This window comes from Hemicordylus capensis, chromosome 8, assembly GCF_027244095.1.
Source record: "Hemicordylus capensis ecotype Gifberg chromosome 8, rHemCap1.1.pri, whole genome shotgun sequence".
In the NCBI taxonomy this organism is placed as follows: Eukaryota; Metazoa; Chordata; class Lepidosauria; order Squamata; family Cordylidae; genus Hemicordylus; species Hemicordylus capensis.
The window spans coordinates 2,068,277-2,093,094 of NC_069664.1; the positions used below are offsets into that span (position 1 = coordinate 2,068,277).

The following is a 24,818-nucleotide window of genomic DNA, read 5'->3' on the forward strand; positions in this document are numbered from 1 at the left end:
ACCTTCCAGTTAATCTCAGTACACTGGTCAGAAAGTAAATACGTCACCTAAAGTACTTCAGAGTGAGACAGAAGGACCGGTATTCGAGGAGCAATAAGAACATGGGATTTGGTTGAGCTTTTCCAGGTGATGCTATATTGAATGTGCAAAACCCATTTGACCTGTGCTGAGGCCAGAGCTCAGACCCATTTGGGACCCATTTGACCTGTGCTGGGACCAGATACCCGTGTGGCGGTGGACAGCTTGTTGAATGTGTCAAGTCAGTGCACGCTGGTTGTGAAAAAGGCCAATTCCATGCTAGGGATCATTAGGAAGGGGGTTGAAAATAAAAGTGCTAGCATTAGAAAGCCCTTATAGAAATCTATGGTGCAGCCACATTTGAAGTATTAAGTTCTGGTTACCATATCTTAAGAAGGACATTATGGAACTGGGAAAGGTGCAGAAGAGGGCAGCCAAGATGATCAGGGGCCTGGAGCACTCCCCTTATGAGGCAAAGCTACAGCACCTGGATTGGAAAAGAGGTGGCTATGGGGAGACATGATCGAGGTGTATAAAATTATGCATGGAGTGGAGAGGGTGGACAGAGAGACATTTCTCTCCCTCTCTCACAACTCTAGAACCAGGGGTTATCCCTTGAAACTGAAGGTCTGGAAATTCAGGACTGACACAAGGAAGTATTTTATCACACAGTACATAATTAACCTACGGAATTCTCTGCCACAGGATGTGGTGTTGGCCACTAGCTTGGATGGCTTTAAAAGGGGCTCAAAGTCCTGGAGGACAGGTCTATCCATGGCTGCCGGCTATAGGCTATCTCCAGGTGCAAGATGCCTCCCAATACCAGTTGCAGGGGAGCAAAGGCAGGTGAGGGGGCAAGCCCTCTCCCCCCACCTGTGGGCTTCTTGGGGGCATCCAGTGGGTCACTGTGGGAAACTGGAAGCTGGACTAGATAGGCCTTGGACCTGATGCATCAGGGCTGTTCTTCTGTTCTTAGGAAATGAAATTACGGCTCGACACAAAACGCAAACTTGTGCGCCGTGCACAACAGCACTCTGACCACACCACCAGACTCTGTCAGGCTATCTCCCGTATGGCCCCACAAGGACAAACCTGAGGCTGTCATCAGCAAAGTGGGCTTAAGTGCGCTGTTGCCACACTGCTGCTGGCCGGGACCCTGACACAGCGGCCATGGTGGAGGGGCTGGGCCATGCAGGCCTCTCCCTCCTTGTGCTGCTGCTGTGGCTTTCCATCAGGCGGAGTCGGCTGGAGTTTGAACCCTCTCTCCATCCCTCTGGGCTGCTGTGAAGCTGCAGCTGCGTGGAAAGGGGAAGCTGGCCCTGGGTGGGACGGGGAGCTGCGGGTGGGGGAGGTATGCCCACGGGCAGTGGGGGGCGGGCAGGGTGCCAGCATGTGCTGCCCTGAGACACAGCTGCCACCTCAGGCTCTTGCTTCACCGCGCCTCATGACTGAGCAGCGCCTGCAATGCCTCTCTGCCTAAAAGTAGCCCCTGGGGACACAGTGGGTCTTCCTTTGCCATGCCTAGGATTGCACTGGGGATTTGTCTGGATGGAGGGCTTTCCCCCACTCTTTTCTGTCTGCAGCAGGGACAGACCATTGAGGAAGATTGTGGGTCGGGGTCCCTCCCCTGTCCCTCCCACGGAAGCAAGGGCGTATCTAGGGTGGGGCAGGCAGGGCACATGCCCCGGGCGCAACTTGAAGGGGGGCGCAAATTTTTAAAATTATTTTTTTTAAAAAAATGGCTGCCAAAAACAAAATGGCCACCACACATGCTCAAATGGCCTCTGTGAGGCCCTAGGCCATGCCAGGCCTCACAGAGGCCATTTGAGCATGCGTGATGGCCATTTTGTTTTCAGCGGCCATTTTTTAAAAAAACAATTATTTTAAAAATGGCCACACACATGCTCAAATGGTCCCTGTGAGCCCCTAGAGGCCCGCGGGGAGAGGCGTAACCTTCGCAGATCCCCCCTCCATGGCCTATAGGAAGCACCCCGAAGGGGCTACAGGTAAAACTTTTTTTAAAAAAAATTAATATAATATAAATCACTGTACACATATTCAGTTTGGCACTATGTACAGAGAATCAGGGCTTGTGAATACTGAGCTGAAGCTTATGAGCTAGGATAGTATTCATTTGCTCTTACTTTGCTTCTTGTGATAAGTGAGTTAAATGTGATGTCTTAATAAAATGGCTGTTAATGGTGAGTTTGTCTTTGAATCAGTGTGAAATCCTTAGTATTAAGGCCCACTGGGAGTTTCTTGCTCTCTTGCTGTCATTTTAACTGTCTTTCTGAAAGACTAGAATATATTCCAAGTGGTGACACAGTTTACTCTGCATAGCCTTTAATTATTTTCAGAGTATCTGGGAAAAGTCAAATTCTCCATTTATTTTTAAAACGTATGTAATAGTGATGCTACAATGCATAGTAGAGAATTAGACGGGCACTTCTGTTTAGTTTTCCAATTACACCTCCACATGGTATTTGGGTATTTCATGAGCCCTAGCATACTGAAATTTGTAGTTTTCCAGCATTTTTTGGTCTAGCTACGTCCACTGCCAAATAGTTTTTGACATTTTAAAAGATTAATGAGCTGATATTATGGTAAAGTTATCTGAAAGATGAGTGTCAGATGTTTGGACAGGGGGCGCAATTTCAGTGCTTGCCCTAGGTGCTATTTTCCCTAGATACGCCTCTGCTTGGCCCATCTCGCTCAGTATTGTCTGCACCAGGCAGGGGTCTCTCCCAGCCCGTCCTGGAGATGCTGCACCAGCCGGAACCTGGCGCCTTCCGCTGCATGCCAAGCAGAGGCTCTCAAGAGGATTTGGGGGGCCCCAGGCCAGGGGGTGTGGAGGAGGCCCTGGACTTCGACCCCAAAGTGCAGGGGAAAGAGTGCCACTGGCGTACAGTGTGTAGGGTATGTGGGAAACTGCCTGATACTGAGATGGACCCTTGCTCCATCTGGCTCAGGATTGTCTTCACAGACTGGCAGCGGCTCCTCCAAGGTTGCAGGCAGGTGTCTCTCTCAGCCCTATTTTGGAGATGCTGCCAGGGAGGGAGCCTGGGACCTTGCAAGCACACAGATGCTCTTCCACTGAGCGATGGCCCCAACCCTTCAGGGGGGGATATCTTGCGGCACTCACAATGCAAACCAAGGCCGCTTAGCAAAGGGGGCACTTCACACTCGCTCCTGCAAGACCAGCCCTTTGATGTAATTAACCTATTTAAATATCTGCCTCAGCAAATCCCAGAGGTACAATGATGGATAACAGAAACCCAACATGGACACAACACAGAATATATGTGCATGCCCACAGAAATAGGGTTGCCAACATTTCATTGCCAGAATGAGGGACACAATTTGCGGGGGGGGGGGGGGGGCTGGGAGGTGTATGCAGTGCTAATCATCAAGTGCCTGAGTATCATTGACATCTATGTAACTGAATTATACGCTATTGAATAAATGAGGGACAAATGCTGTCCCTATAAGGACCAACGTTGCATCCCTGAAATGAGGGACATCCTGCGTAATGAAGGACAGTTGGCAACCCTACACAGAAACTCAGAGCTGGGATCCACCATAAATCAGAACACAATCATTATGTGTTTCTACTATCAGTGGGCAGATTTTAAGCTTGCAGGCATGATTTCGTCGTTTGCTAAATCTCAAGGTCCAACAGCTTGTGCCCGATGCATAATAAGGGCTCAGGAGGTGAAGCCATTGACTTGAGGGTTGGCTGGTTGCCATTTGGGCTGCTTTTGAAAAGTACTGTACTTACCTGAATCCAAGATTAGTTTCCCCACCAAGTTCTGTGATTAGAAAGCAGGGGGTCCTCTTAAAGAGTACACAGAGCAAATCATGCCATAAGTCTTTGGGGGCATACCACATTTAACTGAACACACAATGACACCGAATTGAAGATGAGCCCCTTTTAAGAAGAGGTTTAATACAGCTGCTACCCATATTTACTCAAAAGGAAGAGGACGCTGGAGTAAATACGGGTACCACCAACTGTGTTACCCCTCTCTTTTTAAGGGGCTCATCTTAAATTCAGAGTTGTCTTGTAGTCAGTTAAATATTGCAATACTAATTGTGTGATTTGCTCTGTGTACTCTCAAAGACCCCCTGGGCAGCAGGACTAGCCAACATGGGGGCAGCTCTTTAGGCCAGTTGGGGCGGCAAAAATGTAAAAGGAGGATCAGCAGCATGAGGAGGAGAGCTGAGCAACTGCTGAAGGCCTGCCAACTGTGCTGCAGGGACTTCTTCTGGTAACTGGTGTGAGTTCCAGCAAGGCAAGAAAATTGACTCTCCTGAAGTGTGAAAGTGATGCTGAGAAAGTTTCTCGGCATCCCAGGAACAGAATCCCAGAAGGAAAGGGGGGTGACCAAGCTGAAGGCTGTGCCCCAACATGGCTGGACGGACCATCATTGGCTTTAGAGCCGGGGTGGCCAGCCTGAGACATGCCAGCTGTTGCTGGAGCACAATTCCCATCATCCCCAGCTGTAATCAGTTGCAGCTGGGGTGATGGGATTTGTAGTCTACGAAGAGCTGGAGAGCCCAAGGCTGGCCACGCCTGCTCTAGGAAGGGGAGGAGAAAGGCATCCTCCAGCGGTCATCATGGAGCCTAAAGAGCAGGGCGCTGACATGAGAGCCAGGCTGGGGGAACAAAGCGGGAGTAAATAATGTTATTGGGAAGCAAGGATTTTGCTGTATGTTAAATACAGAGGTAACGTAATTAACATTGTTGGTTGGCTTACTTCATTAATGAAGCTTGCTTGGCATTTTAAAATTTATTCCAAAAGTGGGGCAGATTCCGCTTAGAAAATTCTGTCTTTTTCCAGGTCCTATCCAAGACCAGGGGCAGGAAAGACTGGGGTGGAGAGAGAGAGAGAGAGAGACACACAGAGAGAGAGAGAGAGAGAGATCAGTACCAGGCCAGCTGAAATCTGCAGGGGAGATGAGCCTGCACACACACACACACACACACACACACGCCCTGCACACATGGTCTCCCCTAGCCTAGTTCCTGACCAGGAAGGAAGCTCCAGGGCTGGGCTGGCTCCTGGGAGGCTGGAGGAATCTTCTTCCTACCTGGTTTCACTGGCTTCTGATGCTTGTTCTGGGGTGCAGGAGGAGGCTTTTGTAAACAAAACAAAAGCACAGAGGCCTTTTAAATATTTAGGCCCATCATATACTATGACCGTATCACCTGACACTTTGCTGCCAAGTTCCAGTCTGGTGCATGAGGGAGCAAAAGGGGAATATTGATGGTGGGGGTGGGGTGTTTGCCCATTACCCATTGCGACCCCTTGCAGTTATCCCTGGGCCCAGCCAGGACCCCTTCCCACAACTTCCACCCCTGTGCAAAATGGATTTTTCCTAGAGGAAGGGAAACTCTTCCCAGTCAACCAGCAGGGGGCACTGAGGCATTTCCCATTTCCCGTCCTTGGCGGACTTTCTCCCTTTGCACCTGCAGGGAGGCAGCAAGCGGCAGATTTCACCAGCCAGGAAGGAGGATTTGGTTTATCAGAAGCAACGGAGGTCACGTTTTTGTAGACGCTTGGATGGAGACACGTTTCTGTGGATGTGAGCAGGGAGCGAGGAGGCTTCGAAGCTACAGTGTCACTGGCCGTGTGTTAAGAACACAGGGAAGGAGGCGACTCGGGCTGCAAGAGCCCCAGATACCAGAGTGCGACCCTCCTGAGCCTTCATGGGATACTGGTGGCTGCCACGCTTAGGGGCACTGCCACGGGTTCCAGAATGCTCTTGTGCTACAAATGCCTGTGAAAGTCTGAACACTGCTGTTCCTATATGATCTGGGGGGGTGGGTAATACGTTCTAGTATAATTCTCATGATTAGACAAGGACCAGGAAGACCCTGTTTTGGGCTCTGAGGAGGAAGAACGGGATATACATGTGAAAATAAATACATACAATTATGCTAATTGGCACAACCGTTAAATGATTTTAGTGGATCACACCTGGCAGTTTCCGCCTGTCTTTTCATCTTGTGCCCAATTCAGTTGTGTGCCAGACAACTTGCATTATTGCCATTGTACCCTTCCTAGTGTGGTGTTCTTTGTGACACCAGCCATTTCTCCCAGGGCTAAAGACCGCAAGGTTAGTCAAAGCAGTCACCTCCCAGTAACACTGCTCTCTTTTGGAGTTTTTATCGGTCCCATTTCTGTGCCTTTCTTATTGACCCACATGGACCAGTGGGCAGACTTTTGACAGTTTTGCATGTATTGGGGATGGGGCCATAGCTCTGAGCCTGCTTGGCATGCAGAAGGTCCCAGGTTCCCTCCTTGGCGGCATCTCCAGGTAGGGCTGGGAGAGACTCCTGCCTGCAACCTTGGAAAAGCCGCTGCCAGCCAGTGCAGACAATGCTGAGCTGGATGGACCCAGGGTCTGTCTTAGTCTAAAGCAGCTGAGCTTCCTACATTCTTAGTCTAGGCTGACACCACGCCCCTGATCATATACACTCTAGGGAATGCACAAAAATGAATGACAGGGAACGCCCACTGAAATGTTCCTTCCAAAAGGCCATAGGAATGCATTGAATTCCTATGGCAACTTGGAAGGAACCAGTGCATTTCAGTGGGCATTCCCTGTCATTCATTTTAAGGTGTCCTGATACTGGTCCACCATAGGACTTGCACACAGAAGGTCCCAGGTTCCATCGCTGACAGCATCTCTAGGTATGGCTTGAAACCTCGGAGAGATGCTGCCAGTCAGTGTAGTACTGAGCCAGATGGAACAAGGGTCTGACTCATTCATATGTAAGTGAGGGGGTGCAGGTGCCATCTACGTTTGTCCAAGGTAGCACAAACCCTTTTGGTCCTCCCATCGAAGGGTGAGGGATAAAAAGCAAGGGAGGGGTCGGTGGGGGCAGGAGCAGTTGCACATCTAAGCCCTTGCTGGTGTCTCATGAATGATTAATGAGCCCGGAATCTGAATTATATTCCCGGGGTGGGTTACCAAGGTGATGCCTCTTAATCGGTGGGAGCCTTTTCAATGTGCAATGGTCCCCTTGCATGCACATGACTGACTCTCTTCCTTCCTCTCCAGGGAGGCGTTCTTAAAATATTCTCCCGCAAAAGTGAGAGGAGAGCTTCATTCTGGGAAATGTAGCTCATACGGCGGCTTATACAGGTTAATGAGCTTAAGCAACATTCACAACAAACGCTCAGATCAGAAACGCTGGATAATTTGAATACAGGTCTGGTCTGAATTCTGTATTCTATAGGTCAGAGGCAATGTTGCCTAATAATTAGAATGCTGCAACCAAGAGTAGCTTCCCACTTTCAGACATGCAAGTAACTGGACCTTGGGGTTACAACCTTGGAGAAGCCGCTGCCAGTCTGTGAAGACAATACTGAGCTGTGTCCTCCCACAACAGGAACCTGGCAAAAAACAATGCAACTCAAAAAATAAAAGTTGAAATAGAAATGATAATTAAGATGCCCCCCTTGTTTAAGCCAAGGGTTCCTAACCTTGAGTCCCCAGATGTTTTTGGACTTCAGCTCCAAAGACCGTTGTGGCTGGGAATTATGGGAGTTCTTGCCCAACAACATCTGGGGAAATAAATATGAAACTGGGTAAATAAATATGAAATGGTGAGTGGCCTTGAAGGCAGAGAAATGTGTGCATCTTTACTAGACCCCAGAATGAGGTCGATACAGCAGAAGCTTTTGTTTCATATTTATTGGGCATTTTCGAGAATGTTTAGGAAAGGTTGTCTACAGACTCCCAGATGCTGAAGAGGTGACTCAGAGGTGGGAACCTTTGCAGGTGTGCTTTGGGCCTGGCCTGCAGGGCTATCACGTTGGCCAGAAACTCATAAGATTGTTAATACGACTGCAGAGTGATATTTGGTTGTTAAAGAAGTTCATGTTATTTGGGGTTATATCCCCAAGGTATGGAATTTACCTTTGTCTCAAGAATGATGGGATTTTTGAGCCAAAAGAATTGCCACACAACACTGGAAGGATAAATTTATTCCTGGCTTGCTGATGTGGATTACGAATATGTGCTTCTTAGCAGATATTGAGAATGGGAGGGGGGATCGTATGTGTATTTTCTTCTCTTTTTCTAATTATTTTGATTATATGATGAATTTATGTTGTGTTATTTGAAATAAAGAAAAAGTAAAAATAAATAAATCTGGGGACCCCTGGCTGCAAACCCGTGAGATTACGCAAGATCCAGCAGCTGTGCTCTGATCCTACAAGCCTCCCATGGAAACAGCCATCCCAGAAAATCACAGGGACATCCCCATCACAGTGTCAACCTGTGCCCTGTTGAACTGGCTAGATGTGTCTTTGGAGATGAAGGGGGAGCGTATTCCCACCTGGGTGTGATGCTGGGCTAATAATTACCCTCATCTAGAGCAGGACTGGGACCTTGAAACACACATTGTCCCTTCAGTCCCACGTTATGCAGAGAAAAGCCGCTTGCAGTAAACTGCAGCCCCATTCCCGGCTTTCTGTTTGCTGCATGGGACTGCATCATTTTGGCCTTCTGCATCCAGGTCAGCTGACACCGGCCTAGTCCTGTGTGAGGCTATCCACCCAGACTACACTGGCACAAACACACACCCATGCCAAACGGTTACACTGTGCAACAGATCCATCTCCAGCCAACTGCTGTTAACAGACCTGGGGAAAGGAGTAACAGCCGGCTCATCTCGTGGTTGCTAAGCAAGAGGTGGCTATGAATAATTAAAGCCATTTAACTCTAAGACAGTGCAGAAGCAATTCCACGCTTCTTTGGGTCCCCTCCCAAAGGGGAGACATTCCTGTTCCATGGTCTCCTGTTGCTGATCAGGTCCTTTCACTTTCATTTATGGAGCCAACCAGCAGAAGGTCGGAGAATAATAGGGACGTGAGGTCTTCCTCTCGGAGGCCGGGGCTTCGTTAACAAAGCAAAGCAGCACGTTTCTAGCCCTCTTGGCTGCCTGGAGGAGCTGGGAGACAAGCTGTGGTTGGCCTGGGAAGCAAACTGGAGCACACCTTTGGAGGTTGCACTTTGAAGACAGTTTGGAAGCGAGGGCGAGTTTCAAACGCAGTCGCTAGATGGCCAACTGGGACATCTCTCACCAGGGCGGAAGCAGGTCAGGAGCGGCTCCTCCTAATGAGCGGGGCGGGGGGGGGGTTGCCCAAGGAGGCACAGATGCCTCTCTTTCCCAGGGCTCTGTCTGCTCCTCTCTCCCACATCTCACCCTGCCCCAGTGTAAATGAGAGCTGCACTGCCTGCAGGCTGGCCAGGGGCTGAGCTAGGAAACCAGGAGTAATATCCAGAAAAGACATGCCTGGCCTGCCCAAAGCCCCAGCCTGAAAGAAAGCCTTTATAGCCCACCCCCTTAAGAACCGTAGGCCAGTTAGTCTGGTGGGTGGCAGCAGAGTCGCTACTGCTTCACAAGTATTACGCCCATCCTGCGTCAGCTTCATTGGCTACCGGTCCACTTCCAGGCTAGATTCAAGGTGCTGGTCCTGACCTTTAAAGCCCTACACGGCTTGGGGCCAAGGTACCTGTCAAACCGCATTTGCCCATATGAACCTGCCAGGGCCCTCCGCTCATCATCTCAGGCCCTGCTCATGACCCCGCCACTGACAGAGATCCAGTTGGCAGGGACTAGAGACAGGGCCTTTTCGGTTGTGGCCCCTCGGCTTTGGAACGCCCTCCCTGAAGAGCCTCGCCATGCTCCCTCCCTCAGTATTTTTAAAAAACATCTTTAAACACACCTTTTTAAGGAGGCTTTTTGAAGCTCCTTTTGGGGGGGGGTGTTAGATCTGGTAGGTTCTTTAACTTTTTATAATTTCCAGGTTTTAGCTTTTAAAATAACCTTTAATTTGAACCTAATAATGATTGTGGTTTTTAATCTGACAACTTTTTGTTTGTTTAATTTAGTTAACTTTATTACTTTTTTGTATCTTGTGCCTGTCTTATTGTCGTGAGCCACCCCGAGCAGTAGTGCACTGGAGGAGTGGGATATAAATACTTTAAATAAATAATAATAAATAAATACTGCCCGGAGAGGGAGGGTTGTTGCCTCCATGTTTCTGCTTACGAGTGCCTTGGAAGTGCCTGGCTGTCCTCTCTCAGAAACAGGAAGCAGGACTAGAAGGATGCTGACCTGATCCAGCAAAGGCTATTCCGATGGTCTCTCCTCCCTCTTGTGCCTCCAGTGCGTGTGACTTGAATTCTCTGTGGACGCTTCCCCTCTCGTTCGCCCCCCTCCTCCCATAACTTCCTGCTTCTCCTGTTGCCCAGCTGCTGGGAGTTTGGAGCCAGCAGACAATCTCCTTGGCTTTGTGGGCTGTCAGAACAGCAAGTCACTGGGCTGGGGATTGAAGCAAATGTGAAACTAAAGGTCTGGCCCGGAAAAGGGCATTTTCTTTCACCACAGTTCCCAGGCGACACTGCTGGATGTTTTCCAAAACTGGCACAGTGCAGAATGACAGCCGCTGATATTAGCTGTGACATGATGGGTGCCAGAAAACGTTTTGGGCATAGCAGGCCAGGTGGCTCGAAACCCACCCTTGATGCTCACAGTCTCTTCTTTCTGTTGCCGCTCTCCCTCCCTGCCGACTTCCTTGCCAAGGTCAATAGAGCCCAGCATCCTGCTACCCTGCTCCAAGCTGAGTCAGGGCCTCCACCAAAGCAGGGGCCTGGGAGAGACGCAGACCTTGGACAGCTCCGAGGGGAAAGAGGTCAGGACCATGGATAGCTCCAGGCAAGAAAGCAAGATAGCTGGCCATAACAACATAGATGGATGTCGCTCTAGCAAATGCTTGGAGCCATCCTGTCCTGCCTCAATGAGAGGTATGCTGCCTGCAGGTTGGCCATTCACCAGGTAGAGCTGCATGATTAACTGATAGTCTGGCATGGTATAAGACAACTTCCTATGTTCCTGAGAACTGGGCCATAGCACAGTGGAAGAGCATCTGCTTCCTTGCATGCAGAAGGCCGCAGTTTCACTCCCTGACAGCATCTCCAGGGTGGGCTGGGAAACACTCCTGCCTGAAACCTGGGAAAGCTGCTGCCAGTCAGTGTTGACAATACTGACTAGATGGATCAAGGGTCTAATTCAGTATAAGGCAGCTGCTTGGTCCTAAGTGCTTGAGCCTTCACACAGGATCTAGGTCATACCTGGGTCTGCCACTGAATCGGACCCAAATCGCACGTGATGGCACAAGGGTGTTTCCAGTCTTTGTCTCCCTGTGCTGCAGGAGGATCACCTTCTTATGAAAACCCCCAAACCGAGGTTCTGCCCACTTGGTTGGAATGAAGTGCTGGAGGAGAGGAAAAACCCAGCGCCTCACATGCCCAGCCCAGACATCAGCAACCAGACATGAACCCATTTGGTGTCAGGTCGATGCATCAAAAAAGCATCACAAGGAAAAGTTAGAGCCAACTGTGTTCAGCCCTCAGACGGAGGGCAAAGCTCTGGACGCGGCTATGTTTGGAACGAGGACGGAGGCAGCTTCTGTGCTGAGCAAGTGCAGGTCTCTTCCTGGGGCTCTGGGTGACCTTCGCTTCATCCTCCTAAGCAGAAAGAGGGATGGGAACGGATTCTTCATTGGCTGGCTGGAGGGCTGCTTCTCCCATTCAGTGCTGGCTGGCCGCATGTACTATGCGTCTCTCGCGGAAGCCCAGCCTGCCCCTTAGATGGCTGGGCATCGCACCCTGGGAACCCACCAGCAGGGGAGGGCTGAAGGCAGCACTGGGTCTTGCTGCCCCAAGCGCCTACCCCCGTGATTCTCTGTGCAGTGGGCATTGCACCTGCCAGGAGGCCTGGGACCTACCTCTTGATGCACCAAGGGCAGGAGGGAACCTCAGTTGCTCCCAAGTGGGCCTGGGATAGAAGGGGAGATGCCCAATCACCAGCCAAAGATTGCCACCTAGATCCTCCTGCTCCATCCCCAAGCACTCACTCCAGCGGCTAAATGTCGGTGGCCATCTAGGAACATCGGAAGCTGCCTTATCCCAAGTCAGACCTTCGGTCCACCTAGCTCAGGATTGTCTACCCAGACTGGCAGTGACTCATCCAAGCTTGCAGGCAGGAGTTTCTCTCGGGCCTATCTTGGAGATGCTGCCAGGGAGGGAACTTGGGACTTTCTGCATTCTTTCCTCTGCTTGCAAAGGAACTTTCTGCAAGCATGAACTTCCCAGAGTGGCTCCATCCCCTGAGGGGACTATCTGACAGTACTCACATGAAGTCTCCCATTCAAATGCAAACCAGGGCAGATCCTGCTTAGCAAAGGGGGCAACTTGTGCCTGCTGCCACAACACCAACAGAATATTGCCCTTCTTTCCCTATGGGATATCAGGAAATGCCACTGTTAGACAGGATATTGGCAGACATGGAATAAGCCCACCATAAATAAATATATATTTTATATTTGTTTTTACACTTGTAAACTCAGGTTTTCCTGGTCTTAGTCCAACACTCTAACCACTACACTATGCTGGTGCGCTCTCTCTCTCTCTCTCTCTCTCTCTCTCTCTATATATATATATATTACAGAATTCTAACTTTAAAATGCTAACTAGGAAAGGCACAGAATAACTGGGATCAAGTTATGCAAACCAGAGAAATGTCCACACAGGAAGAAACGTTTGAGGGGTTTGAGTTCAAATTATACGTTCCCCCAAGGGAACGTATAATCCCCAAGGGGGAACGTATAATCTGAACTCAAACCCCTCAGACATTTCTTCCTGTGTGGACATTTCTCTGGTTGCATAACTTGATCCCAGTTATTCTGTGCCTTTCCTAGTTAGCATTTTAAAGTTAGAATTCTGTAATCTGCATAAATTATGCAAATTAATCAACTGCATGCTTCTTTTTCAGTCTTACTGGTTAAGGATCAGAGACAGGATTCAAATAAGTTCCTTTGTATATCAATGGGTATGTTTGGGGGTGGGGGGGGAGAGCTGGTCTTGTGGTAGCAAGCATGAATTCTCCATGTTGCGAAGCAGGATCCACCCTGGTTTGCCTTTGGATGGGAGACTACATGTGTACACAGGAAGCTCTTCCCCTCAGGGGATGGGGCTGCTCTGGGAAGGAAGGCTCCAAGCCCCTTCCCACACCAGCATCTCCAAGATAGGTTTGGGAGAGACTCCTGCCTGCAGCCTCAGAGAAGCCGCTGCCAGTCTGTGCAGACAATACTGAGCTAGATGGACCAAGATATGGCAGCTTCCTGTGTCTCTATATTCCACACCGGCTTTCAGACCAGGATCATCTAAGCAGCCACGGCTATCTGTCTCCTTGCCACCTTTGATGCCACCCAAGTCCGCCATCTGACTTGGCCCCATGGTGGTCTGGCCGCCTCTGTCTGTACGCCTCTCCTCCTCCCCCCGAGATGAGCAGCCCCCTCCCTCTCCCTGCCCTTCCGCTCTCTGGTCCTTTTCCACCCTGGAGAGGCGAAGGCAGGAAGGAGCCTTTCCCTCCCCTCCCCCACCATGCTGCTACCTCTGGGCTTGAGGTTCCCTTCTTTGAATAACGGAGCATTGATTTATCGAACAACGGGGCCGAAATGAGATGGAAAGCAGCCAAGGAAGAGACAGATGGTGCCGTGCTGGGGAGAGAGGCGCCATCAGCAGCAGCCGAAAGAAAGCAGCACGGGGACCCAGCGCGGCCTTCCTGCTTTAAAAGGGTTTGCGTGATAAAATCTGGTCCATTTATAGTAACAAGAAAAGAAACGCTGCCTGGATAAGCAGGAGGCTCCGGCCGTGGTTTCCCTTTTGTTCTGATCCTGCAGAAATGCGACGCCACAATGGGCCACCCAATATTCTGCCCAGCAGAAGCAGCTGCCTCTGGAAGGGGAAGAGGGTGGCCAAGTTTTGATTTCCAAAAATCAGGGTGCTTTGTGTGGCATGGATGTAGGGGTGGGGGGTGGGGGAATAGCCTGAACAGCAACTCCGTCCTCACTTAAACTAGGAACCCAGGAAGCTGCCCTATCCCAAGTCAGAGCCTCCCTTGGCCCATCTATCAAGCTCAGTCTTGTCTACACTGACTGGCAGCAGCTTCTTCAAGGCTTCAGGCAGGACTCTCTCCCAGCCCTACCTGGAGATGCTGCCAGGGAGTGAACCGGGGCCTTCTGCATTATGCTCCACGGCGGATCTAGGGCTCCATCCCCTAATGGCAATGCCTTACAGTGTTCACATGTAGGCACCCATCCAAGGCACACCAAGGCAGACCTTGCTTAGCAAAGGGGACAATTCTTGCTCGCTACCACAAGACCAGCTCTCCTCCTTTAAATTCTTTTGCAAAGGAGGAAATACTTTGCCGAGGCTGTTATTATTGGGCAGGGGGGTTCAGTGAAATGTGGAGGGGGAAGATCTCCACCCCAGCTGTGTGGGATAAGCGGGCACAGCCAGGAGCCTCAGCAAACCTGGCAGGCCAGAGGGCAAAGCTTACCCCGAAACTGAGGTTGGGCGAGGTTGCAAGACAGAGTCTGGGTTCTGCGGGCTTCCCACGCTTGGGTACTGCCTGCCTGCCAGCCAGGACTTGGGCTTCTGGCTAGGATTTCGAAACTCTGGACCAGCTATAGAGGCCAGCCCGGCAGGCAGCCTGGCCTCCGCGGTCGCGTAGGATCCCCCCAGGAGGGCAGCTGCTGATCTTCTGCTCTCCTGGGTGTGAGCCCCGCCGCCGCCGCCGCCTGCCCTGGAAGGAAGCCATCCAGCCCAGCCCAGCCCAGCCCTCCCATGCCAGGCAGGCTGCGATGGCTGCTGATCGCTGAAGGAAGGGCGCTCGGCACATGCTCAGAGGCACGCACGCCCCCCTACTCCGTCTCCTTCCTGCCACTGAAGTGGCGTGGGCGCCGGCTGCGGGCGCTCCACCCACGCACCCACCCATGACCTGCAGCTTTGCAGCGGCGGCGGCTTCTTGCTGATAAGACTAATCTCAGGCCGGCCAGCTCCTCGCTCGCTCGCTCGCACGCCCCTTCCCCTCCCCTCCCCTCCCCTCCCCCTCCCCTCGGCTCCGCAATTGCGCGCCGGGATTGGCGCTCGTCGGGCTATAAGAGCGCGGCAGCCGCCGCCGCATCGCCCCGTCCCCCGCCGCGGCCGTCGAGAGGAGCCGCCGCCGCCACTGCAGCTGCCCGGCTGGCCGACGCCGCCGCCGCCACCACCATGAACTACAGCAGCGGCGACCTGCTCTTCGCCGCCTTCGGCAAGCCGCCGTCGAGGCTCTCCTCCGCCGCCGCCGCGGCGGGCGGCCGCAGCAGCAGCAGCAGCCTGCTGTACGGCTCGGTGCCGGGCAGGGCGGCGGGGGTCCGCGGCGTCGGCGGCCGCCCCTCTTGCTCCCCGTCCTCCTTCTCGTCGTCCTACCGCAAGCTGCCGGCGCCCAGCAGCTCGCTGGACCACCTGGAGGTGCTGCTGGCCGGGGCGGCGGCGGCGGCGGGGGCGGGGGCGGCGCCGTCGAGCGCGCTGAGCAACGAGCTGAAGATCGTGCGCACCAACGAGAAGGAGCAGCTGCAGGGCCTCAACGACCGCTTCGTCACCTACATCGAGAAGGTGCACCAGCTGGAGCAGCACAACCGGCTGCTGGAGGCCGAGGTGGCGGCGCTGCGGCAGCGGCAGGCCGAGCCGTCGCGGCTGCAGCAGCTCTACGAGCAGGAGCTGCGCGAGCTGCGCTCCACCGTCGAGGCGCTGCGCCACGACGGCGACCAGGCGGCCCTGGAGAGCCAGCAGCTGGGCCGCGCCCTCCAGCGCCTGCGCGACGAGGCGGCCCACGAGGCCCAGCGCCGCCAGGAGGCCGAGCTGGCCCTGCGCGACGCCCGCAAGGAGGCCGACCGCGCCGCCCTGGCCCGCCTCGACCTGGAGAAGAAGGTGGCGGCGCTGCTCGACGAGATCGCCTTCCTGCGCCACGTGCACGACGAGGAGGTGGCCGAGCTGCAGGCCGAGCTCCAGGAGGCCCAGGTAGGCACCCCCCCGGGCGCGCCTGCCTGCCTACCTGGCCGCCCCCCGGCCGAGGGGAGATGGGGGGGCGGGCAGGGGGCAGCGAGATCCGGCTGCAGCCCCGAGCGCGCTTGCCCGCGTCTAAATCCCCTCTTCAGCTGGGTACCAGGAGCAGGGGCAGGAGAGCACAGGCAAAAGGAAGGGCTTCGCGCCGCAATTAATCTGCGGGATTCCCCGCCACAAGGCCTGGGGAGGGGAGGTGGTTTGAATGGCTGGGTTAGACCGACTGGCGGAGAAGAGGTGCCTGTGGGGACCAGAAGATGGAGAAAGAACCTTCCGTTGCCTGAGAAACGACAAACAGTCTTGTGTCAAACTGAAGGCTAACACACTTCAGGCCACACAAGAGCTGCAATGCATTTGTTAGTCTTTAAGGTGAATCTTAAAGACTAACAAAGACAGAAATCTTGTCTGGAGCTGCCGCATGCCTCCCCGGGGCCCATCCGGTCTGCCGCTGTCCAAGGTCTGGGCAGACTCTTTCCCGTCACCTGCTGCTGCTGCTGCTTCGGTCAACGTAATGTGGCTGGGGACAATGGGAGTTGTAGTCCAACAACCTCTGGGGACCCAGGCTGGCAGTATGCGGCTCAGCATCCAATAAGAAGACCGTGTGTGTGTGTGTGCGCAATCTCTAGTGGCAAAAATCCTCAGGCTGGCCTTGAGCCACTGACAGTCTTCCGAATGGCTCTTGGGAGGAGAGGGCTGGCTGGCTGGCTGCTTCTCTGAAGCCGTTGCAGGGGGGGCGGGGGGGGAAGGTGCTCAGCTGTTGTCCTTCAGCCGCACTGGCCAGCGCTGCTCAAGGTCCTTCTCGATGTGTGCAGAAGCTAGTGCCGAGTGCCACACACCCCTTTGCCTGGCCTTGCTCTCTGCAGCGTGAAGTGCAGCCCCAGAGGCGCTTGGGAGACGGAGGCAGCAGCACCGGACGTGTCCTCCTTTTGTCTGCCCAGACTTCACGCCGCCTTGCTAGGTTTGCTCGAGACCTCTTGAGAAAGAGCCGAAGCGGAAAGGACGGAGCCGGTGCGCTGGAAGCAGCCACTCCGGTCCGGAGGGCCCCCCCCCCCGCAGCTGCTTTTGTTCCCTGGCTGGGGAGTGTCTCTCTCCTCTGCATCACCTCCTGTGCGTCAAGCATCTCCCCGAAAGAGGAGCCGGAATGACATGGGACAGCCCGGCCCTGGCTCTCCTGGCTTCCCTCTAGTCCTGGAACTCCTAGACCATCTACCTGGTCCCACCCCACCCCTCTCTCCAAACCCACCTCTTCCACAAACCCTTTGGCTTTACCACTTTCTCCTCACCTCCATCCATACCTGGGACCTTCCTCTGTGTGCAAGCAGGCAGATGCTCACACTGTAGCCACCCATCCAAATGTCAGTCAAGGCTGACCCTGCTTAACAAAGGGGACAATTCATGCTCGCTACCACAAGACCAGCTCTTCTCTCCAAATACCAAAATATCTGAAGCTGTCATAGTCGCACATTCACCCCTTGCTGCCCTGGCCTCTCCCAACCCTCTTCCTTCTGCTCCCTTTCTCTTTCTTCAGTGGTTGAAATTCAGACTATAAATAAACAGGGCAGGGAGGGACCTCTTTGTTTATGATGATGTTGCAGTAATAATAAACATGAATCAATGCAATAAAAAAAGCAAAACATTCACTTGCAATACAGAGACAATTTTTGTTCTTGTTTTAAAACGTTTTTTAGGGTATGGTAAATACAAACAAGTCCTCAGTGACAGATACGAAAAGCCCTCAATCACAGTTGAATTCTAGCTGCTGGTCAGAACTAATCTCAAATGAAGTCACTTAACAGGCTTTTGCTCAGCAGGGCTCTGTATGTCATCCAGGTGAACCTTCCGTCCAGGGAAGCAATTCTGCTCGAGCTGTGTGGTTGTGTTTAGCCCAACAAAGAGAAAACTACTCTGCCAGCTTTTGCATAGCTAGACCGTGTTCCTTGAAAGTAGGGCTTCCCAAAACTGGGGTCCCCAGATGTTGATACAAAGGATGCTGAAGCCTAGGTGACTTTGCACCTGCCTTTTAAAGAGCACTCTGGACCTGGGCAGGATTAAGTGCAGAGCATTCAGTGCCCGCACAGGATTTCCTCCAACTCGGGTCCCACTTAGCAGCTGTGTCCTGGGCGCGTTGTAGTTTCCCAGCAGCCTCCCCAGGTCTCTTGTGTTGCCACAAGCCAGCCTGGAGGGGACCAGGGGACGCAACATGGCGGCCGGCCGGTCTGAAGGGCTTCCCTCCTTGTTTGTCCTTCTCCAGGTCTCCGTGGAGATCGACGTGAGCAAGCCGGACCTCACGGCTGCCCTGAAGGAGATCCGCACCCAGTATGAAGTTCTCTCTGCCCGGAACCAGCAGTCTGCCGAGGAGTGGTACAAGTCCAAATTTGCCAACTTCACGGAAGAGGCGGCTCGCAGCAGCGACAGCATCCGCCAGGCCAAGGAGGAGATCTCCGAGTACCGCCGGCAGCTCCAGGCTCGGAACATCGAGGTCGAGGCCCTGCGCGGCGCCAACGAGTCCCTCGAGAGGCAGCTGCAGGAGGCGGAGGAGCGGAGCACCGAGGAGATCCGGAACTTGCAGGTGACGGTCTGGCGGGGAGGGGGCGACCCAAAGCAAAGGAAACGCCGGCCCAAGGTGGCACAGGCCGGCTGATATGCAAGGGGACTCATTTGAACCCTTTCTCCGACCCTCAAGGAGTAAACTCAGAAAAGAAATATGCAGTCGATCGATTTGCATAACTTAGGCAGATTACAGAATTCTCAGGTTAAAATGCCGAGTAGGAAAGAATGTCTGGGATCAAGCAGTGCCCACACAGGTGTGTCCAGGTTATCCGTTTCTTCCTTCTTTTTAATGGTGGGGTTAAGTCCACAGCTGCCAATATCCTGTCTAATGGTCATATTTCCTGATGTCCCAGAGAATGGATAGGGCAGGGAGGGCAAGATTCAGTTGGGCTGGGGGGTGTCACCTTACTGTCCCTAAGGGGCCATAACTGAAGTATCGGTATAAAATTACTAAAACAGCCTTCCTAAAAATAGGAACAAGAATACTTAGTCCCTACAAAGCACATTTCCCAACATGTTTGGAGAACTTCACACCCATTGTTCTCAGTCATCCTTACAACATCCCTGTGATGTAGGCCAGACCAATGGCAGATTAAGGCAGAGGAGGCATCTGCCTATGGCAGCAAAATCTGAGGATCGGCGACTTTGGTCACTCTGCAGATTTTGCTGTGCCTCTCCGGGGGCGGCGGTAGCTGGAGGGAGGAGGTCCCGGAGAGAAATCCCCCCTTTTGCATCTAAATATCGCCGGTGGCGGGATGGGGCACAATGTTGATGGCTGGCATTTAAAAAACCAGGCGCAATGGTCGCCTGTCACCAGCCCTGCCAGCAACCCCTCCGGTCACGTCCCGCTCGCCACTCAGGCTCTGAAGCCGAGAAAGCTCTCCTCCTGTCCTTTCAGGCAGCATTTGCAGCCTGACAATGTTTATTTCCCCCTTTCCCCCTCCTTGTGCGGGATGTTTCTGGAGGGGCCAGAGGCCCTCTAGCACATGAACGTGTTCGTAGCCTGCTCTTGCTAACCTGCACCTCCCTCACAATCTCGCTCTGTCAGTGTTTAGATTGTAAGTTCTTTGGGGCAGAGACCTGTGTCTCCTGCTACGCTGTTCTTCAGAGCACTGTGTTACTATATAAATCCCAATTACTTCCAGGAGACTATAAACCAGCTTGAGAACGCCTTGAGGACCACCAAGGGAGAGATGGCCCGTCACCTGCGGGAGTACCAAGACCTGCTGAACGTGAAGATGGCTCTGGATATTGAGATTGCGGCGTACAGGTAGGGGCCTGCTCGGGAGCTGCGCCTCTCGTAGGAAGCTGCCTTATACTGAGTCAGACTCTTGTTCTATTTAGCTCAGTATTGTCTACACTGACTGGCAGCAACTCTCCAGGATTTCAGGCTCAGGGGCCTTTTCTGGCCCTACCTGGAGATGCTTCTGGGGATTGAACCTGGGACCTTCTGCAGGCATAGGAACCTAGGAAGCTGCCATATACTGAGTCAGACTATTGGCCTATCTAGCTTAGTATTGTCTACCCAGACTGGCAGCGGCTTCTCCAAGGTTGCAGGCAGGAATCTCTCTCAGTCCTATCTTGGAGATGCTGCCAGGGAGGGAACTTGGAACCTTTTGCTCTTCCCAGAGCGGTTCCATCCCCTGAGGGGAATCTCTTACACTGTGCTCACACATCAGGTCTCCCATTCATATGCAACCAGGGCAGACCCTGCTTAGCTAAGGGGACAAGTCATGCTTGCTGCCACCAGACCAGCTCTCCTCCAAAGCAGATGCTCTTGCACTGAGCATCCCAGCCTCCTCCTCCTCCTCCTCTCAGTCTGTCTTGTGCAATGTGCCACTGTCTTTGGTGTGCGGGGGGGAGGGGCGATCAGCTTCCTACCCCCGAGTAGCCATATGCTTTAGACTACCAGATGCAGGACCTGGGGCTCGTCAGGCCCGACTTGTGGCACCCCCTTCCCACTCATTCACATGCACTGCGATCCGTCAGGAAGTTCTCCTGCACAAGCGTCCTTGAAACGAGCAGGATCCACTTCCCTGACCTGCAACCTTTCTGTGGGTGGGGAGGGTATTTGGGGAGTGTGGCCCCCCCACTCTTCAGTCAGGGAGAATCCAAAAATGAGACACGATCTCCCTGCAGCCGGCATAGCCCAGAACAGCCTGAAGCTGCCGAGACAGCTGGATTTGGAGAGCCTTGACGGCAGGGCTGTGGCTAGGTGCTTAAAAGAGCCGGGCCAACACACACACACCCCCAGGAGCCTTCGCTGCTGCGCTTCCTTTCTGGAAGGGGTGGGGAGGGGGCCGATGAGATTCGGGGCTCTGAGTCCCCCGTGGGCTGCCCCTGATGACCCGCCCAGCCCCGATCAACAGTGACCACTTGAAAAGCCACGCTGGCCTTCTAAAAGTGCCTGGGGTTGTTTGTGTTTTTTTTGTCCCTCCCCGGCAGGAAACTACTGGAAGGAGAAGAGACGCGCCTGAGCACCGCCAGCAGTGCCAGCACCACCTTTGGCCTGGGCTACCCTTTCTCCTCCAGCCCCTTGTCCGGCTTCAAGGGCTTCTCGGCCAGCACGGTGGCCATGAGGAAGGAGGAGAAGGGAGACCCCCAGGACAGCCCCAAGGAGTCCAAAGGCTCAGACGAGTCCAAGGCGGCCGAGGAAGAGGGTTCTGGAGACGAGGCGGCGGAGAAGGTGACCCCCCCAAACTAAACCGGAGGGAAGCGTCTGCACTCTTCAGGTTTCCTCGTGAGGAAGAGGGGGGGGTGCGTTCCTTGTTCCTCAGGGTTGCTTCTCACAATAAGTTTTTTTCAGACATGGGGTGGCTCTCCAAGGACCCGGTCAAGTCTCAGCACACGCTCCACATCTGAATAGGGCTCCTGGGCAGACGTGTGGCGAATCCCAGAGCCAGGCTAGATGTGAGGCATGACTGACGCTCCTGATAGTGTTTTCTTGGGCAGAAAGCAGCCAAGTGGGCCCTGGGTTTGCCGGGGGGGGGGGCAGGGGCGGTGGTTTAACCCCTTTATTCCTGCATCAGTTTCCTGGTGCAAATTGGTAGTGTTTGCATGCATCTCTTTTGAAACGGGCGTTCGCCACATAGAGAAAAACCTACAGGGGTTTCTGTTTTTCCTTCTGTGGAAAGGGAGATTTGCAAATCGGGGAATTGTCACTGGACACCACAGGCTAGCCTCCTTTTGCTGTCCCCCCCATGGTTCCAATCCAAATCACACTCCCAGCTGCTTTTTGGTCAAGGAGAAGGTGTTTTCCAGTCATGGGACTCTGGCATCGTGTCTAGGGAGGTCCACTCCTGGAGCCGGATTTTGCATGCTGGTTCGGAGCTTTATGGCTCTGCGGCCGCTGGCTGGGCCCCTCAACCCCAGGAGCACCCCCATGTCTGAAACCCTGGATGTGAATTGTAGCCTTCAAAGAGGAGGGAGAGGGCTCCAGGGCAGCGTCCAAGGGAACTGGATTCTCTTCCTGCTCCTGGCCCAAGTCTCTCTTCCCTGTCACTTTTATATATACACACACACACACACACACACACACACACACACACACACACACTTCCCTTGTCTTCATTATACATTTAAAAATCCCCATTCACTCTTCTGTTTGCGATCAGCCCTATAGAGGTACTATTGTATGTCGTTTAATGTTTAGAAGTCTCTTCTCCCTAATCATTGGTCTCTGAGCCTCACTTCGTTTTTTTAAAATCTAAGCCTCCGCTTTAAGGGCCAAAGTACATCTTATGTGTAGTTGCAGATTCTCTTTCCTTGACCTTTTCCTCCAAAGTTAAAACACACAAGAGGCTGGAATCTTGAGCTGGCAGGTGGGTTGCAGAAGAGAAGGTGCTTTTCCATCCTTTCCCTGCCCAAAATCACTCCCACCTACATGGAACAAAGCAGTTTGTGGGGGTGATTGGTGGTAGCAAAAGGGTTAATCCAGGGGTCCTCAAACTTGGGTCCCCAAATATTGATGGACTACAACTCCCATCATCCTCAACCACAGTGGCCAAAGACAGGCCAGTAGAGAGTTGTAGTCCATCAGCATCTGGGTACCCATGTTTGAGAACCCTTAGATGGAGCAGTCCCTCTTTCCCTGCCCAGTCAACCTTCCACTCAAGAGTTCAGCCTCTTATGGCTGCTTTTTCCAGAGCAATGAGAAGAATCGTGTAGTCCTGGGACCATTGGTGGGGAGAAGCAGCCCATAAGAAATGAGTCCAGCACCAAACAGGTGGTGCCAACTTGACTAGTAAGAGCAGGTGTTGGACAGGCTTTCAGAGTCCCTCAAACAAGGAAGCAAGTGAAGAATTATTCAGCAATCGCATAGTGTAATCAAAGAGGACTCGAACCCTGCAAGGGTCACCAATAGCTACTCTCCTTTGACAGGGCCCTTTGGTAGCTGCCTGCAGGTCAGCAGCATGGATTAGCAAAGAACTGGGGTAGTTGGAGGTGAGGGTCCTTCACAGGCAATGGTAATTTAGGCTGCACCCTAACAGTTTCAGAGATCAGTGTTTTTACCTGGGCCATAGCCCTATAAATCAGGCTGGGGATCTAACATAGTCACCCTTCTTCCTAACAGAGGCTCACCTGTTGAACTCCTGCCTGTCAGGATGTTGTTAAAGGCAACCCAACTCTGTCTTTGTTAGCTGTGCATGTTACTTTTCCTGTTTAGTAAAGCTGCCTTCTAACATGTTCAGCCACGGAGGTCAGTTTTTGAAACTCACTCCTTTGGGCTGTTTTTAGCAAGTTTTGCCCTTTTGAACTAAGGTCCCAGATTTGAAGAAAGACGTCTCTACTTGTGGACTTACTGATGCAGGACTGATCTTTGTCTTTGTAATTCTCTTTTTTAAATTATTATTTTTAAAAAATGTTTTGGGGGAATTGCTTCTGTAATACTTTCTGTGAAACACACAGAGAAGAGAAGTGCCCAGAAGGAGATGGATGGTACAAAGCTACAGTGTTGATCATCTGTACAACTTCTGTGTTTGCATCTGTCTCCACATTCCCTTTCCTGGGGGCACTTCCAGATGGGGGTGTCCATCCTGGAATTGCCACACCTTGTTCGCTCAGTCTTCAGGGAAGATTCACCAGATGTTGTTAGCCATCCGTTCTCCACCTGTATTTCTCCCACTCTTAAATAGTTGCATTATTAATGCCAAGAATCTGAGAGTTTCTTTGAGAAAAGCAGCAGAGCAGCACAATGTTCACATCTGGACTGTAGTCAGAGCACATGCCCAGCTATAAGAGAAGCAGGAAAGAGGGAGGCAGGGCCCGTCTACCATCTCCTGGAACCACAGTCGACCTGTCCTCACGATTGGCATTGGAGGAGGAGAGGGCCGGACTCTGGTTTAGGAGCCACACATGCTTCTGATCAGCCATTGTGAGGATTCTACAAGCAAGTGGGGTGGGGGAGTGCTCCTCCATGAGCTGGGTATGCAGACGGGAGGCGTGGGGAGTGCTTTCCCTCCACCCTCACACTGGAGCTGGGTATAAATACTGGGCTTGCAGCTGCTTCCTGCCTCCCTACTCAGCTCAGGGAAGATCAATTTCTCCTCCTCCTCCCTTGCTCTTAGAATTATTTTGATGGCCAGACTGGAGCGTGCCCAGTTCCCGAATTGGGACTGGGGGCTTTTCCTACCTTAATGCCAATTGTGAGAATAGCCCTACAGTATCTCTGCCGTGTGGGAAGGACTTGGCAGTTCTGCACATGACTGCAAGTGAAAAAGCAGGGATTGGCGGGAAAAGGGACTGTGCAATCCAAGGCCAAGCTGACCATTATTCCTCGGTCGGTGACAGTAGTCTGACAGCCATTTTTAAGAGAAGGATGTGTGTGCGCATATATGCACATACACACTTCGCTCTTTCTCCATTCACTGTTTTGCTGCCCTTGCAAACATCTTTGTATGTCGTGTCGTTGGACCCTTGGCACCTGCTTGGGCCACAAAACGTGCTGTGCAATTTGTAGGAAGGGTTCGTTGGATATTTCATACAACCAGTGGTGGCACCACTCAATCAATCCCTGCTGGAGGGTTTGGAATATTTAAATTTTGCAGCTGGTTCAAATGCTTTGAAGCTCCAGGACAAATTTTGCTGGGCAAGTTTCCTCCCATTACAAACAACATACAATAGGATTTCAATATGTATTGCTCAGTTATAAAGTATATCATGGCTGTTTGCCATTTTATGCTGGTTGATTAAAAACCTCTTTGGTCAGATGGGATTCGTGACCTGCTTTTTTCTCCAAAGAGCTACAGTCCCTGTTCCCCACCAGGAATACAGGGAGGAGAAAT

General features: G+C 52.5%; 1 protein-coding gene across 1 annotated transcript in view; it reads left to right on the forward strand.

Annotated features, from left to right (window-relative positions):
• Positions 1 to 14,926: 14,926 nt before the first annotated feature.
• Positions 14,927 to 24,818, forward strand: part of LOC128333744 (low molecular weight neuronal intermediate filament-like) — a 57,528-nt gene continuing 47,636 nt past the window's right edge. The window contains exons 1-4 of the mRNA XM_053269661.1: positions 14,927 to 15,942; positions 18,236 to 18,553; positions 19,680 to 19,804; positions 20,980 to 21,220. Of these exons, the coding sequence (XP_053125636.1) occupies positions 15,154 to 15,942; positions 18,236 to 18,553; positions 19,680 to 19,804; positions 20,980 to 21,220 (1,473 nt within the window). The 5' untranslated portion in view covers positions 14,927 to 15,153. The remainder of the gene's footprint in view (positions 15,943 to 18,235; positions 18,554 to 19,679; positions 19,805 to 20,979; positions 21,221 to 24,818) is intronic.